The sequence below is a fragment of the Salvelinus sp. IW2-2015 genome, linkage group LG19, assembly GCF_002910315.2.
Source record: "Salvelinus sp. IW2-2015 linkage group LG19, ASM291031v2, whole genome shotgun sequence".
NCBI classification, from domain to species: domain Eukaryota; kingdom Metazoa; phylum Chordata; class Actinopteri; order Salmoniformes; family Salmonidae; genus Salvelinus; species Salvelinus sp. IW2-2015.
The window spans coordinates 15946565-15964456 of NC_036859.1; the positions used below are offsets into that span (position 1 = coordinate 15946565).

The 17892-nt window shown below is 41.4% G+C and overlaps 1 protein-coding gene across 2 annotated transcripts in view; it reads right to left on the reverse strand.

The window, feature by feature from the left end:
- Nucleotides 1-709: 709 nt before the first annotated feature.
- Nucleotides 710-17892, reverse strand: part of LOC111979114 (tensin-3) — a 79677-nt gene continuing 62494 nt past the window's right edge. For both annotated transcript variants that reach the window (XM_024009409.2, XM_024009408.2), the window contains 9 exons: nucleotides 16469-17037; nucleotides 12891-12977; nucleotides 12584-12715; nucleotides 7802-7894; nucleotides 7485-7562; nucleotides 6994-7074; nucleotides 6240-6408; nucleotides 3494-3562; nucleotides 710-3366 (listed from right to left, as the gene is read on the reverse strand). In XM_024009409.2, the coding sequence (XP_023865177.1) occupies nucleotides 3192-3366; nucleotides 3494-3562; nucleotides 6240-6408; nucleotides 6994-7074; nucleotides 7485-7562; nucleotides 7802-7894; nucleotides 12584-12715; nucleotides 12891-12977; nucleotides 16469-17037 (1453 nt within the window). In that variant the 3' untranslated portion in view covers nucleotides 710-3191. The remainder of the gene's footprint in view (nucleotides 3367-3493; nucleotides 3563-6239; nucleotides 6409-6993; nucleotides 7075-7484; nucleotides 7563-7801; nucleotides 7895-12583; nucleotides 12716-12890; nucleotides 12978-16468; nucleotides 17038-17892) is intronic.

The following is a 17892-nucleotide window of genomic DNA, read 5'->3' on the forward strand; positions in this document are numbered from 1 at the left end:
CGGCACAGTGCACAAGACGATCCAGGACCGGCACAGTGCACCAGACGATCCAGGACCGGCACAGTGCACCAGACGATCCAGGACCGGCACAGTGCACAAGACGACCCAGGACCGGCACAGTGCACCAGACGATCCAGGACCGGCACAGTGCACCAGACGATCCAGGACCGGCACAGTGCACCAGACGATCCAGGACTGACACAGTGCACAGGARGGTCCATGACTGACACAGTGCACAGGATGGTCCATGACTGACACAGTGCACAGGACGGTCCATGACTGACACAGTGCACAAGACAATCCAGGATTGATCCAGTGCACAGATCATCTTCTAATCAATCATTCTTTTAATATTGATTTTGTGCTGCTGTCATCTACTCTCCTAATCTGTCACCTGTTTCATGTGAAGGTTAGCCGACTTGTTAGCCGACTTGTACTTCACCTTCCAATGCTGGTGTAGAAAATGTGCCCAGACATTGCGGTACACATCACCTAGAGCAAGCACAACAACAACCATAGAGCTAGGTCACAAAGGATCTTACAGACATGGATGTGTGTGTTACTAGCACCCTCTTCTGGTTTCCTGGCTGAAAAATAGACATAAATCATGCATACTGTCAAACTCAACAAATCTCCATCATATTCTCTCTCTCTCGAAAAATAAATAAATATAGTAATAATAATTATAATTATAAGTGGACCAGTGACATAATTTTTCCCTTTTGTTTATTCACATTCAACATTGAAAATGCCGTTTCTCATATACAAATGAACTTTTTATGTCACTTGCTGCAAATCAATATGAAACATAAAAATATATAATTATTTTTTCAAATGTGAGATAGTAAAGGTATTATGAGGTACAGACTGTAAATCATATTAGTACATCATGAGCAAAATGGAGAAAAAAATACAACTAAAATGTACACAAACAATGAATGTATAGTATATCAACAAAGTGTATTGGAATTAGGTGGTCCCTGCCCTGAATATTTGACATGAAGAAATGTGACCATGAAAAAGTTAATCTAGACAAAAAAGTGATTTAAAAGCTGCACTTCACTGAGCTCGCTCGACGCATTGGGTGGGCGGTGTTGACACTTTTCTTTTGCACTTTTCCATTGAGTTCAATCAAGCCCCAATGATCGCCTATTGTTCCAACACAATATTTCTTTCATAATTCCAAATGCAATATATAATACAAATGTCCTCTACTGAGTATAAAAACATTACGGACTCCTGCTCCTTCCATGGACATAGACTGACCAGGTGAATCCAGGTAAAAGCTGATGTCACTTGTTAAATCTACTTCAATCAGTGTAGATGAAGGGGAGGATACAGGTTAAAGAAGGATTTTTATGCCTTGAGACAATTGAGACATGGATTGTGTATCTGTGCCATTCAGCGGTTGAATGGGCAAGACAAAATATTTAAGTGCCTTTGAATGGGCTATGGAAGTAGGTGCCAGGCGCACCAGTTTGTGTCAAGAACTGCAACGCTGCTGGGTTTCAACAGTTTCCTGTGAGTATCAAGAATGGTCCACTACCCAAAGGGCATCCAGCCATCTTGACACAACTGTGGGACGCAGTTGTGAGCAGGAGTCAACATGGGCCAGCATCCCTATGGAACGCTTTCGACACCTTGTAGAGTCCATGCCCTGACGAATCGAGGCTGTTCTGAGGGCTAAAGGGGGGGTGCAACTACATTTTAATATTAATCAATACTAATGTTTGGTACACTCAGTGTACTGTATATATTTTAACACTGAGACATTTCAATATATAGTTAGTGCCAATAATATACCACCAAAGTCCATTTAAACACTTATTTGAGACTAGCCAAAGGAAAAACAAACAGTCATTTATCCATTTTAAAACAATCTTCCAGAAAAGCAGTACTGAACGAAGTAGTAAATGAGTTCAAAGTACATGTAATTAACAAATTATATAAAGAAATCATAGAATATATTAGGGTTTACATATATAATATTTTTCTATGGTCTGATTCATTCCAACGCTTCCCTTCCAGATCTTTACATTTTTGTGTGTTATTGCTTTGATAGTGGTTTTCATTCGCATACATATCCAGAGTTGAGCAATATCAAAATTCAAGATAAATGATTGGGATGGTGAAACATCAGTTTAGGGAAAATATTTATATTTTTTTGTTCTAACATAAAGTCAATAGATATTACTTTTCAAATAGTATATGATGCATTTACAAAAATAAAGTTTTTGATAACATAAGGAGAAGTTGTGATTTAGAGTATTTTTTAGTACCGCTTTTAATAGCTTGAATAATGCTTTATATAGTTTATTTATTTTTGGTTAAATATTAAACATGACAAACCCTTACATGCCAGGCTTCTATGCTTCCCTATAGTATAGTATCACACCATACAGAGCATGRTGAGAATAGGAATATGTAACTAACTTGTAGAGTTGGGATACATAAAACTGTAAACCCTTTTGAGACAGAAATGCAAACATCTGTGTTAGTTCTACAACGATACATCAAAATGAAATGCACATCTTAAAACGTAACTGTTGTATATTCTCCTTTTCCTTCCAGACACACCCCTAATAATCACCACAAGGAAAGAGTCTGTTAGAAAATGTTTTTTGAGTTTTCATTCGACTCAATGAAAGATCTCATTGAGTCTCCTGTCCTGCTGATGGTCCACAGTTCCCTCTGTGTTGTAAGCAGGAGATGACTTGGATAGGTTGTGGAGTTGAAAACTTGTAAGTCTTTTCATGCTTATTATCAATTGTATAAAGGAGAGCTGCACACTCTAGGAGCTCAGATTTAAAACATTTATGTCCAACGTTTCGACAGACTGCTGTCCTGATGAAGACAGCTTGTCTGTTGAAACGTTGGACATAAATATTTTTGCATCTGAGCTCCTACTCTCCTTTATTTTTTTAAGTGTTCCACTCCGCTAGCCAGCACCTCACCTAAATAGGTGTGCGTTTCTTTCGCCTCTAGATTATTCTGTTATCAATTGTATCCCATTCTTAGGTAGTGTAACCATAGAAATAGTATCTCGCAAAACCCATTCTAGTTCTGTGGATGGAACTCTGTTCCACTGCCTTCCTGTCCAAGTCCTGGCTCATAACCTTCAAGTTGAGGGTTGTACGGTTTTAAGTTTTAGAAACAGCCCCACTAGCCAATTAGCTAGCAGCYTTGCAGGGCTACTTGGTCTTCTGGAAGCCAATCATCACCTTGGAGACGAAGTTGACGATGGCGCTGGCGGGCTGCTCAGGGTCGTGCTCGGCGAACAGGTGGCACACGTTGTCCTGCCCACTGCCCGTCTTCCTCGCCACAAAGCCAAAGATCTTTGCTGAAGTGCAGCCGTCTTTTTTCCACCTAAGAATGGATGGGAAAAGAACACAGAAAGAACATACAAGGCATCATACAGACAGCGTAAGCTGATGAAATTATCACTACAGTACCTTTATGTCAAATTATGTTGATTCTGGCATATTTTACTCACTTCCGATCTTGAGGGTCCAATGCACAGAAGATGACAGTGGTCACTGCATAATGCCTTCTGAAGAACAACCTGGGAAGAGAAGAGAACCTGGGTAAAAGAGAAATACATAGTACAACTGTGTATATGTGCAGTACCAGTCAAATGTTTGGACACACCCACTCATTCAAAGATTTTTCTTTATGTTCTACATTGTAGAATAAGTAGTGAAGACATCAACGCTATGAAATAACACACATGGAATCATGTAGTGACCAAAAAAGTGTTAAATCAAAATATATTTATATTTGAGATTCTTCAAAGTAGCCACCCTTTGCCTTGATGACAGCTTTGCACACTCTCGACATTCTCTCAACCAGCTTCATGAGATAGTCAGCTGGAATGCATTTCAATTAACAGGTGTGCATTGTTAAAAGTTAATTTGTGGAATTTCTTTCCTTCTTAATGTGTTTGAGCCAATCAGTTGTGTTGTGAAAAGGTAGGGGTGTTATACAGAACATAACCCTATTTGGTAAAAGACCAAGTCCATATTATGGCAAGAACAGCTTAAGGTGAGGATAAGTTCATTACAGTTACCAGACTCAGATATTCCAGCCCAAATAAATGCTTCACAGAGTTCATTCAAGTAACAGACACATCTCAACATCACTGTTCAGAGGAGACTGTGTGAATCAGGCCTTCATGGTCGAATTGCTGCAAAGAAACCACTACTAAAGGACACCAATAAGAAGAAGAGACTTGCTTGGGCCAAGAAACACGAGCAATAGACAATTGACCAGTGGAAATCGGTCTTTAAGTCGAATGAGTCCAAATTTGAGATTTTTGGTTCCAACCGCCGTGTCTTTGTGAGACGCAGAGTAGGTGAATGAATGATCTCCTCATGKGTGGTTCCCACCGTGAAGCATGGAGGAGGAGGTGTGATGGTGTGGGGGTGTTTTGCTGGTGACACTGTCAGTGATTTATTTAGTATTCAAGGCACACTTAACCAGCATGGCTACCACAGCATTCTGCAGGAATACGCCATCCCATCTGGTTTGTGCTTAGTGGGACTATCATTTGTTTTTCAACATAACAATGACCCAACACACCTCCAGGCTGTGTAAGGGCTATTTGACCAAGAAGGCGAGTGATGGAGTGCTGCATCAGATGACCTGGCCTCCACAATCACCTGACCTCAACCCAATTGAGATGGTTTGGGATGAGTTGGACCGCAGAGTGAAGGAAAAGCAGCCAACAAGTGCTTAGTATACGTAGGAACTCCTTCAAGACTGTTGTAAAAGCATTCCAGGTGAAGCTGGTTGAGAGAATGCTAAGAGTGTGCAAAGCTGTATTTGTTTTATTATGGATCCCCATTACTGGGGTCCAGCAACATTAAGTCAGTTTATTCCATTTTAAAAACATTACAATACATTCACAGACTGTGTGCCCTCAGGCACCTACTACACATATATATAATACAAAACTCATGTGTACGTGTATGTATAGTGTGTATGTTATTGTGTGTGTGTGTATGCATATGTCTGTGCTTATGTTTGTGTTGCTTCACAGTCCCTGCTGTTACATAAGGTGTTTTTTATCTGTTTTTTAAATCTAATTTTACTGTTGCATGAGTTACTTGTAGACATGGCTGTATTTAGTACTGTGCGCCTCCATAGTCTGTTCTGGACTTGGGGACTGTGAAGAGACCTCTTGTGGCATGTGTTGAGCTGTGCGCCAGTAGTTCAAACAGACAGCTCGGATCATTCAACATGTCAATAACTCTCATAAATACAAGTAATGATGAAGTCAATCTCTCTTCCACTTTGAGCCAGGAGAGATTGACATGCATACTATTAATATTAGTGTAGCAGTTTAGCTTCCGTCCCTCTCCTCACCCCTACCTGGGCTCGAACCAGGGACCCTCTGCACACATCAACAACTGACACCCACGAAGCATCGTTACCCATCGAGCCACAAAACTACTTCAAGGTCTCAGAGCGACTACAACTACTTCAAGGTCTCAGAGCGAATGACGTCACCGATTGAAACGCTATTAGCACGCACCACCGCTAACTAGCCATTTCACATCGGTTACATTAGCTCTCTGTGTACATCCAAGGGCCAGCCGTGCTGCCCAGTTCTGAACCAATTGCAATATGTTATTTTTGGTGGCACCTGACCACACGACTGAACAGTAGTCCAGGTGCGACAAAACTAGGCCCTGTAGTACCTGCCTTGTTGATAGTGCTGTCAAGAAGGTAGAGCAGCGCCTTATTATGGACATACTTCTCCATATCTAAGCTACTGTTGTATCAATATGTTTTGACCATGACAGTTTAGAATCCAGGGTAAATCCAAGCAGTTTAGTCACCTCAACTTGCTCAATTTCCACATGATTTATTACAATATTTAGTTGCGGTTTAGGGTTTAGTGAATGATTTGTCATCAAGGCAAAGGGTGGCTACTTTGAAGAGTCTCAAATCTCAAATATAAAATATATTTTGATTTGTTGAACACTTTTTTGGTTACTACATGATTCCATATGTGTTGTTTCATCGTTTTTAATTCTACAATGTAGAAAATAGTACAAATAAAGGAAAACCCTTGAATGAGTAGGTGTGTCCAAACGTTTGACTGGTACTGTATATATTTATATATAATTTTATATTAGCTATACATGCATTACTAATGTGACCATGTAGGTGTGCCTCACTGTCTGTCTGTCTGTCTGTCTGTCTGTCTGTCTGTCTGTGTATTCTCCATGACTCACTTCCTCTGGTTGTCGGTGAGGGTGATTCCCTGTGAGGAGACTTTCAAGTGGACCACAGTGGAGGTGGGCAGGGGGTCTGAGCCCAATGTCACACTGGTGGCCTTCTGCACAGCCTGGTACCCTGTCAGAGACTCCATCTCCACTGAGCCCAGGAACCACACATTACACGCTGCAGAGAAACACACGTTACACACAGATACAAACACACACTACACAATGAACTGGAAGAACTTGTCCCGATTGGTGTTTTTAAATCACTGATGAAGGATTTTGAGGCTGATTCTCTGACCTGTCAATGTTTTTCATTTGCTGTTTTTGATTTTGTTATACTCTTGTGAATTCAATGGTTTTTACTAGATTACTTGTAGTTTTTCATGTTGTCTGTCTGTAATTTTTGTTGTTAGGCTTACCCAATACTTATTTAGCCATTAATATACTCCCCATTGATTCTCCTAATAGTCATACACCTGTATAATCATATGCTTAATTAATCATGTGCTTAAATATGTGGTTAGTAAAGGGATTTAAAGGGATACTTTGGGATTTTGGCACTGAAGCCCTTTATCTACTTCCCCAGAGTCAGATGAACGTGTGGATACCACGCGTATACCATCTCTGTGTCCAGTATGAAGGAAGTTAGAGGTAGTTTTCAAACGGCACACAGAGACATAAAAATGGTATCCACAAATTCATCTGACTGAAGTAGATAAAGGACCACATTGCTAAAATCCCGAAGTATCCCTTTAAGCCCTACCTGCTCCTTGTTTAAGGAGCTCAGCAGCAGAGTTGGTGACAGATTGTGGAGCAGTATTCTCCACCACGTCTTCAAGAGGATCTACCAACATAGGAAAAATAAATAAAAGTAAGAAGTTTGAAATGAAGAATGGGAGGCAGTGACATATCACTGAATTAAAATAAATCTGATTAAACTCTCCCTCGATCTCTCCCTTCCTCTCTCTATTGACCATCTCTCACTGATGACATTGGTTTATGGCTACCACGTAAAGGCAATTCATCTACGTTGACATGAGTTGCATGCACAGGCTTATAAATCACATCATATAATTCGAAACTGCCCTGCAATTTCCAGCCCTGCCACATTTAGTTACAAAGAGACGAGAGAGACTAGTGTTCGTTAAATTGCTTTGGCAGAGGACACAATTATGTTTTATAAAACTAAACCATGTTTATCTTGTTACTGTAACACAATGTTATGTGTAAGGACATTGAGATTAGGCATCTTACCTCTGTCAGGTATGATGAGTTTGCAGGGCAGAGCCAAGGGAGTTATGGAGTGCTGACACACCAACGCAGTTAAACTACCTGTAAAAAAACAACAACAACTGTAACCATCATATTACTTCAAAGATGATTTCATATTAGCTATGAACATCATCGTAAGAGCTGAGCCACACTTGCAATCATTATCCAGTAGAGGGCACACAGGAACGTTATGCTTTTTAAAAATCAGTACAGAGAGTAACCAGCAGGGGTCACCATTGTGTTATCACTGTCCTCAAAAGGGTATGACAAAACGTGTGCTACAGTGGAGAGACACTCACCAAAGTAGGGCTCATTGGGACAGCCCTTCAACCGAACTCCTTTCTGTGTACACTCAATCAGGAAGTGACGGACCAGCTCATTGGACAGATCACCTCCAATCATAGAGTGAGAGAGAGATAACGTTATTATACACAAGAATGCTATAAATGCTCATACATGCCTACAACACATTATAACGCATTATACCTGTTGACTGTAAGTTAAGTGCTGGCGGAGTCTCAGTTATCTTACCCCTGTTAACTCCTATAACAAATTCTAAGAGTTACATACATCTTATCCAATCACAGCTGAGATTAGCGTTATTATGATTTAACAACAGTGTGTCTGAGGGGCATGATGAGTGTGTGTCTGAGGAATGTCCTCCAATAGAAAAGCCTTCTCCTGGAGCTGGCTTGGGTTTCAACCTCTTAAGAAGTCACAATGCTTGGAGAGGGACTGTGTCATGATGTCCTTACAGGTGCCAGCCTGTTGTGAGTGAGGGGGCTCCCGACACCGTGTGGAGGAGAAAGGGAGGGGTTAGGACTTAGTGGGCTGTGCTCTGGTCTGGGCATAAGGAAGGACACCAGTGTCTTACAGGAATCCCATTTTCCCAAATCTTCTGTCCCCGAATAAATAATGATTGTGGACTGGGGAGGGGGGGGGGGGGGGGTTGGAGGACGTAGACAGCTTCAAGTTCCTCGGTGTCCAAATCACTGAAGACGAGAATGGCCCAAAACACACATGCACAGTTTGAAGAAGGCGCGAAATAGCCTCTCCCTCCAAAAGTTGAAAAAAGTTGGCAGTTTACAGCTGATACCATTCAAGATCATATGACTGGCTGCATCACTGCCTGTTTTAGACAATACCACGCCTCTCATAGCATGACCTTTAACATAGGGTGTCAGACACATCCAAAATTCACTGACGCCCGACCCGAGCTACCCCTGCCATCCAGACCCTCTATATCGGCGGAAAAGCAAGAGCCACGGAAATCCTTCAACACGACGTCCAACCACCACAAGCCATATAACCAATTTCTCTTCCTGCCACACGCACAACGACCCGTGCATCAGTCTGACACCAACACAAGACTCTTGAACAGCTTCTATCCCCAAGCAATACGACTGACCTACAATAGCTAAACAAAATACTCACAGAACTAAGTTAACCTCGTACTTATCTTGACCTTTATTAATTTCTGCCAAAGTCCTCTAGCCCAGCTCTAAGAACCCACAACTCAACATCAGACGCCTCACTCAACCCTACACACTCACACACACTTCAGAAAGCCCTACACACTCACACCACACTGTCCAGAGCCCTATCACACTCACACACCTGTCAGATCCCTACCACACTCACACACACTGTCAGAGCCCTACACATCAATCACAACACACTGTCAAGAGCCCTACACACTACACACACAGCATGTCAAGCAAACACTACACACTCACACACACTGTCAGAGCCCTACACACTCACACACACTGTCAGAGCCCTACACACTCACACACACTGTCAGAGCCCTACACACTCACTCCATTTTTTGCTCACTCACATATACATTTATACGGACTCTACCGCACACCCACTGAAATACAAGCTGCTGCTACTCTGTTTATCTTATATCCTGTTGCCTAGTCACCTTACCTCTATACATATTTACCTCCATCACTCCAGTATCCCTGCACATTGTAAATATGGTATTGGAACTGACTTTTTATATATTTCCTGTATATATTATGAGTACTTACTTAATTGTGTATTTCCTATTTCCTATTCTTATTTCTAGTGTGTTTTTTTCTAGTAATACATTGTTGTTGATTATTGCATTGTTGGGTTTTGAGTTTGCAAGAAAGGCATTTCACTGTACTTGTGCATGTGACATTGAAGCTTGAAACTTATACAGCCCTACCTCAACTACTCCAGTAACTCTGCACATTGTCAATTTGGTACTGGCTCTGACAATTTACAGTGCATTCGGAAAGTATTCAGACCCCCTTCCCTTTTCCACATTTTGTTACCTTACAACCTCATCAATCTACACACAATAACCCATAATGACAAAGCAAAAACGTGTTTTTAGAAATTTTTGCAAACGTTTCCATTGATCATCCATGAGATGTTTCTACAACTTGATTGGAGTCCACTTGTGGTAAATTCAATTGATTGTACATGATTTGGAAAGGCACACACCTGTCTATATAAGGTCCCACAGTTGACAGTGCATGTCAGAGCAAAAACGAAGCCATGGGGTGGAAGGAATTGTCCGTGGAGCTCCAGGATTGTGTCAAGGCACAGATCTGGGGAAGGATACCAAAACATTCTGCAGCATTGAAGGTCCCCAAGAACACAGTGGCCGCCATCATTCTTAAATGGAAGAAGTTTGGAACCACCAAGACTCTTCCTAGAGTTGTRAGCCTGGCCAAACTGAACAATCYGGGGAGAAGGGTGTTYGTCAGGGAGGTGACCAATTACTTGATGGTCACTCTGACAGAGCTCAAGAGATCTTCTGTGGAGATAGGACAACCTTCCAGAAGGACAACCATCTCTGCAGCACTTCACCAATCAGGCCTTTATGTTAGAGTGGCAAGACAGAAGACAGTCCTCAGTAAAAGGCACATGACAGCCTGCTTGGAGTTTTCCAAAAGGCCCCTAAAGGACTCTCAGACCATGAGAAACAAGATTTTCTGGTCTGATGAAACCAAGATTGAACTATTTAGCCTGAATGCCAAACGTCACTTCTGGAGGAATCCTGACACCATCTCTTCAGTGAAGTATGGTGGTGGCAGCATCATGCTGTGGGGATGTTTTTCAGTGGCTGGGACTGGGAGACTAGTCAGGATGAGGGAAAGATGAATGGAGCAAAGTACAGAGAGATCCTTGATGAACCTGCTCCAGAGCTCTCAGGAACTCAGACTGGAGCGAAGGTTCACCTTCCAAATGGACAACGACCCTAAGCACACAGCCAAGACAACGCAGGAGTGGCTTCGGGACAAGTCTCTGAATGTCTTTGAGTGGCCCAGCCAGAACCCGGACTTGAACCCGATCGAACATCTCTGGAGCAACCTGAAAATAGCTGTGCAGCGACGCTCCCCATCCAACCTGACAGAGAGGAATGGGAGAAACTCCCCAAATACAGGTGTGCCAAGATTGTAGTGTCATACCCAGGAAGACTCGAGGCTGTAATCGCTGCCAAAGGTGCTTCAACAAAGTACTTAGTAAAGGGTCTGAATACTTATGTAAATGTGAAATTTCAGTTTTTTGCTTTGTCATTATGGGGTATTGTGTGTAGATTGATGAGAAGAAGAAAAAAACGATTTAATCAATTTTAGAATAAGGCTGTAATGTAACAAKATTTGGAAAAAGTCAAGGGGTCTGAATTCTTTCCGATTGCACTGTAAACACATAAGTAGCTTACATTCTCAAGTTTTTTTCCTTCCTTTCTTATTTCTCGTGTTTAGTTTTTAGTTCTACTATTTTGATATTGAATACTGCACTGTTGGGAAGGGCTTGCAAGTTAAGCATTTCACTGTGAGAAACATAACTTGAAACGTAAAACAAGGAATACCATGAACAAAGCAATATGTTGCTTGCCAGGACATTTCTAAATTGAATTGAGGCTGTATTTCATGGTGCTGAATAAAACAATCTGTACTGAATGTCACACAAAGTTACATTACTGTATGTAGGGCAAAAAGCACGCATGGAGAAAGGCCTGAAATCTGTGCAGGTTTATAAAGCTTGCTTATTCTATTGTTTGTTTTAAAGCACTAGCTGCTACATCTAAAACTACTTAACAAAGAGCACGGCTGTTTGGTTCTATCACAATGCTGCCCAGAAGAGAGACCCAAAGCTAGGAGCTGTTGAACAAACAGAGAGGGGACTATACTTCAGCACTTTAGATTTAAGATCAAATGTTTGATATGAGGCAACAGAGTGTCATCTTTAATCGAGGGTATTTTCATACATATCTGTTTTACCACACTTTATGTATCTACGTATTTGGACAAATTCACTAATAGTGTATTACATTTAGTCAAAAGATTAGCATTTGGTCCCATATTCCTAGCAGGCATACCCACCCCAAAAATGCTAATCTCCCCTGTTATTGTAATGGTGAGAGGTTAGCATGTTTTGGGGGCATGATCTTTGTGCATCTGTAACTTTCTGTAACATCATTCACGATTCATTCATGATTATGTGTAATCATGGTAGCATCCACATTAATGTAGAAATGTTCAGAAACATATTATATTCTTATTTACAATAATTATTTTACAATAAAAGTGACTCCAAAATGGCACAATACATTATGTACCATTTCTCTTGGGCACAACGTAATCCGAAACACAAGCAAAACAAACTGCAAATACATCCAACAAGTTTGTAGAGTCAAAAGCTTGATATTGTAGGCTTGGAATATGGGAATAAATACTACACTTTTGACTTCTTTAATACACTATAAGTGAATTTGGCCAAATACTGAAGACACCTTAACARGAGGGGACTAGATACATAAAGTGCTTTTATTCCTGAACAGTAAAACAGATATGTGTGAAAATACCCTCAAATTAAAGGCAACATTCTATACTGTCACCTCATATAAAACATTTGATTTCAAAACCAAAATGCTGGAGCATAGAGCCAAATTTAAAGTTGTAGCTTCACTGTCCAAATAAATACGTGTAGCCTATATGGGCTTCATCAATCATCATCCTACTCCTATGTCCCACATCAAACAGGAACCGGTCTGAACCTAAAGCTCTGCCCCCTTATCTCTCTCAGCCAATGCCTACCTTTCTTGCTCGGCTGCAGGACTGAGGGAGGGGGTGTGGCCACCTTCATGGCCAGCCCATAGGCTCCTTTGAAGGAGTGGCTGTCCCGTACTATGAAAAATCCGGGCTCCTTGTCCTTCAGGACTGAGATAGCTGAGAGGAGGAGGAAAGAAGGAGGAAAGGAGAAGACATTTTCGTGACGATGTCACAGAGGAGTGTGGAAACTGTCAACATCTCCCAACACTGTCAAAATGTTGAAGAGCATTATGGAAATTTGGCAGACAAAATACTCCTGGGAGACAAGACACATATTTCCTAATGTTTTTACCTTGGTCCCTGGAGATATCAGGCTTGTACCAGAATTTCGATGTGTCTTGCACAAAGTTTACAGTCACATGCTTGCTGGCCAGGACATCTGGAAATACAGTATCACAAACACACCAGAGGTTAGTCAATGCACGAAGACCTCAGGCATTCAATCACTGCAACCAAGTTCAAAAGACATTCATATGTGGCAAATCCGAATTGACCGAGAAAACTCACCTAAAGGATACAGTACATGCAGTGTCAAGAAGAAGTATGTGAACCCTTTGGAATTACCTGGATTTCTGCATAAATTTGTCATAAAATTTGATCTGATCTTGATCTAAGTCACAACAATGGACAAAAACAGTGTGCTTAAACTAATAACACACAAAGTATTGTATGTTTCTTGTCCATATTGAATACATAATTTAAACACTCACGTGTAGGTTTGAAAAAGTATGTGAACCTCAATGCTAATGACTTCTCCAAAAGACAATTGGAGTCAGTCAGCTAACCTGGAGTCTGATCAATGAGATGAGATTGGAGATGTTAGTTAGASATACCCTGCCCTATAAAAAACTCACAAAATTTGAGTTTGCTATTCACTAGAAGCATTGCCTGATGTGAACKATGCCTCGAACAAAAGAGATCTCAGAAGACCTAAGATTAGAATTGTTGACTTGCATAAAGCTGGAAAGGATTACAAAAGTATCTTTAAAAGCCTTGATGRTCATCAGTTCACAGTAAGACAAATTGTCTATAAATGGAGAAAGTTCAGCACTGTTACTACTCTCCCTAGGAYTGGCCGTCCTGCAAAGATGACTGCAAGAGCACAGTGCAGAATGCTCAATGAGGTTAATAAGAATCTTAGAGTGTCAGCTAAAGACTTACAGAAATCTCTGTAACATGCTAACTAGAGGTCGACCGATTATGATTTTTCAACGCCGATACCGATACCGATTATTGGGGGGCCAAAAAAAGCCGATACCAATTAATCGGATGATTTTTATATATATATATTTGTAATAATGACAATTACAACAATACTGAATGAACACTTATTTTAACTTAATATAATACATCAATAAAATCAATTTAGTCTCAAATAAATAATGAAACATGTTCAATTTGATTTAAATAATGCAAAAACAAGGTGTTGGAGAAGAAAGCAAAAGTACAATATGTGCCATGTAAAAAAGCTAACGTTTAAGTTCCTTGCTCAGAACATGAGAACATATGAAAGCTGGTTGTTCCTTTTAAGATGAGTCTTCAATATTCCCAGGTAAGAAGTTTTAGGTTGTAGTTATTATAGAACTATTTCTCTCTGTACCATTTGTATTTCATATACCTATACCTCATATACCTTGACTATTGGATGTTCTAATAGGTATTTTAGTATTGCCAGCCTAATCTCGCGCTGTCTCTTATACACATCTAGATGTGTATAAGAGACAGGTTCAGCACTGTTACTACTCTCCCTAGGAGTGGCCGTCCTGCAAAGATGACTGCAAGAGCACAGTGCAGAATGCTCAATGAGGTTAATAAGAATCTTAGAGTGTCAGCTAAAGACTTACAGAAATCTCTGTAACATGCTAACTAGAGGTCGACCGATTATGATTTTTCAACGCCGATACCGATACCGATTATTGGGGGGCCAAAAAAAGCCGATACCAATTAATCGGATGATTTTTATATATATATATTTGTAATAATGACAATTACAACAATACTGAATGAACACTTATTTTAACTTAATATAATACATCAATAAAATCAATTTAGCCTCAAATAAATAATGAAACATGTTCAATTTGGTTTAAATAATACAAAACACAGTGCTGGAGAAGAAAGTAAAAGTGCAATATGTGCCATGTAAGAAAGCTAACGTTTAAGTTTTTAAGTTCCTTGCTCAGAACATATGAAAGCTGGTGGTTCCTTTTAACATGAGTCTTCAATATTCCCAGGTAAGAAGTTTTAGGTTGTAGTTATTATGGACTATTTCTCTCTGTACCATTTGTATTTCATATACCTATACCTCATATACCTTGACTATTGGATGTTCTAATAGGTATTTTAGTATTGCCAGCCTAATCTCTGTCTCTTATACACATCTAGATGTGTATAAGAGACAGCATTGAAAGTGCTTTTTTCGCGAATGCTCTTGTTTAATCACCTGTTTGGCGAAGTAGGCTATGATTCAATGATAAATTAACAGGCACCGCATCGATTATATGCAACGCAGGACAAGCTAGATAAACTAGCAATATCGTCAACCATGTGTAGTTAACTAGTGATTATGTTAAGATTGATTGTTTTTTCTAAGATAAGTTTAATGCTAGCTAGCACCTTACCTTGGCTCCTTGCTGCACTCGCATAACAGGTAGTCAGCCTGCCACGCAGTCTCCTCGTGGAGTGCAATGTAATCGATCATAATCGGTGTCCAAAAATGCCGATTACCGATTGTTATGAAAACGTGAAAATCGGCCCTAATTAATCAGCCATTCCGATTAATCGGTCGACCTCTAATGCTAACATCTCAGTTGACGASACCACGATACATAAAACACTAAACAAGAATGGTGTTRATGGGAGGACACCACGGAAGAACCCATTTCTGTCAACAATAAAAAAACATTGCTGCATGTCTGAATTTCGCAAAAGAGCACCTGGATGTTTTACAGTGCTACTGGAAAAATATTCTGTGGACAGATGAAACTAAAGTTCATTGGTTTGGAAGGAACACACAACACTATGTGTCYAGAGAAAAAGGCACAGCACACCAACATCAAAACCTCATCCCAACTGTAAAGTATGGTGGAGGGAGCGTCATGGTTTTGGACTGCTTTGCTGCCTCAGGGCCTGGACAACTTGCTATCATCAACAGAAAAATGTATTACAAAGTTATTCAAGACATTTTGCAGGAGAATGTTAGGCTATCTGTCCGCCAACTGAAGCTCAACAGAAGTTGGGTGATGCAACAGGACAATGACCCAAAACACAGAAGTAAATCGAACAACAGCACGGCTTCAACAGAAGAAAATATGCCTTCTGGAGTGGCTCAGTCAGAGTCCTGACCTCAACCTGATTGAGATGCTGTGGCATGACCTCAAGAGAGCGGTTCACACCAGACATCCCAAGAATATTGCTGAACTTAAACAGTTTTGTAAAGAGGAATGGTCCAAAATTCCTCCTGACCGGTGTGCAGGTCTAATCCGCAACTACAGAAAACGTTTGGTTGAGGTTATTGCTGGCAAAGGAGGGTCAACCAGTTATTAAATCCAAAGGTTCACATACTTTTTCCACCCTGCACTGTAAATGTTTATACGGTGTGTTCAATGAAGATATGAAAACGTGAAATTGTTTGTGTGTTATTAGTTTATTAAGCAGACTGTGTTTGTCTATTGTTGTGACTTAGATGAAGATCAGATCAAATTTGATGACCAATTTATGCAGAAATCCAGGTAATTCCAAAGGGTTCACATACTTTTTCTTGCCACAGTAGAACAGAACTGATTACCMTCTTTACAGTATTGTACCAACCCAAGCCATTGGCTCAGATAAGAAGTGATTGGCTATTAACTGTGTAAGCAAGGGGGTTACCTGGCAGAGGTGAAGCGGTGCCCGGCATCTGTGCAGAGGCTGAGAGGTCAGGCAGGATGTTTGGAAATGGGATACTGAGGGAGCTTCCGCTATGTGGGCTGGAGAATCCGCTCGGGGCTGGGGAGGCTGTGCCCAAGGAGTGCTCCCCGTCCGACTCCCTCCTCTTCTCAGGCAGCAGTGGAGGCAAGGTCCCCTGGGCCTGGAGCTGCTGCTGCTGCGGCAGGTGCTGGGTCCGGATGGTGCCCAGCCGATCCACGGAACCCATAATGTACAGGCCCCTCTCCATGCCTCCGTTCCCCAGTAGAGGAGAGGCAGAGGGTGGGCAGTCAGCTGCACCATAGCCCCCCAGGCCTAAGTTGTCTTGCTCGTCGAAGCTGTGTGCAAGGCTGTGGGTGAGGTCATAGTGTGCCATGTGGCTCTGCTGGCTGCCCCGGGGGGAGCTGTGGGCGTTGGGCGCAGGTTGAGAGTGGGGTTGGGGGTGCATGGGAGGGGAGTGGTGGCTGTAGTCCAAGGACATGGAGTGGGGGTGGAGGGCTCTGTCCTCTGGCCAGGGCTGACCCATGGAYGAGCTTGAGAGAGGAGGAAGAACACAAAAATGAGAAGATCATCAAAAACAKCTCTCTAATGAAACTGTATGACCATTATGTATTTTCAGAACATGTAGCCTATAACCATACTTAGCATTTGCTKAAATGTAAAATGTACATGTACAGTACCAGTCAAAAGTTTGAACACAACTACTCATATTTTTATCACAGTCCTGGCCAAAAGTTTTGAAATTTTCACAAAGTCTGCTGCCTCAGTTTGTATGATGGCAATTTGCATATACTCCAGAATGGTATGAAGAGTGATCAGATGAATCGTAATTAATTGCAAAGTCCCTCTTTGCCATGCAAATGAACTGAATTCCAAAAAACATTTCCACTGCATTTCAGCCCTGCCACAAAAGGACCAGCTAACATCATGTCAGTGATTCTCTCGTTACCACAGGTGTTGACGAGGACAAGGCTGGAGATCARTCTGTCATGCTGATTGAGTTTGAATAACAGACTGGAAGCTTCAAAAGGAGGGTGGTGCTTGGAATCATTGTTCTTCCTCTGTCAACCATGGTTACCTGCAATTAAACACGTGCTGTCATCATTGCTTTGCAKAAAAAGGGCTTCACAGGCAAGGATATTGCTGCCAGTAAGATTTCACCTCAATCAACCATTTATCGGATCACAAAGAACTTCAAGGAGAGCGGTTCAATTGTTGTGAAGAAGGCTTCAGGGCGCCCAAGAAAGTCCAGCAAGCACCAGGGCCGTCTCCTAAAGTTGATTCAGCTGCGGGATCGGGGCACCACCAGTACAGAGCTTGCTCAGGAATGGCAGCAGGCAGGTGTGAGTGCATCTGCACGCACAGGGAGGCGAAGACTTTCGGAGGAT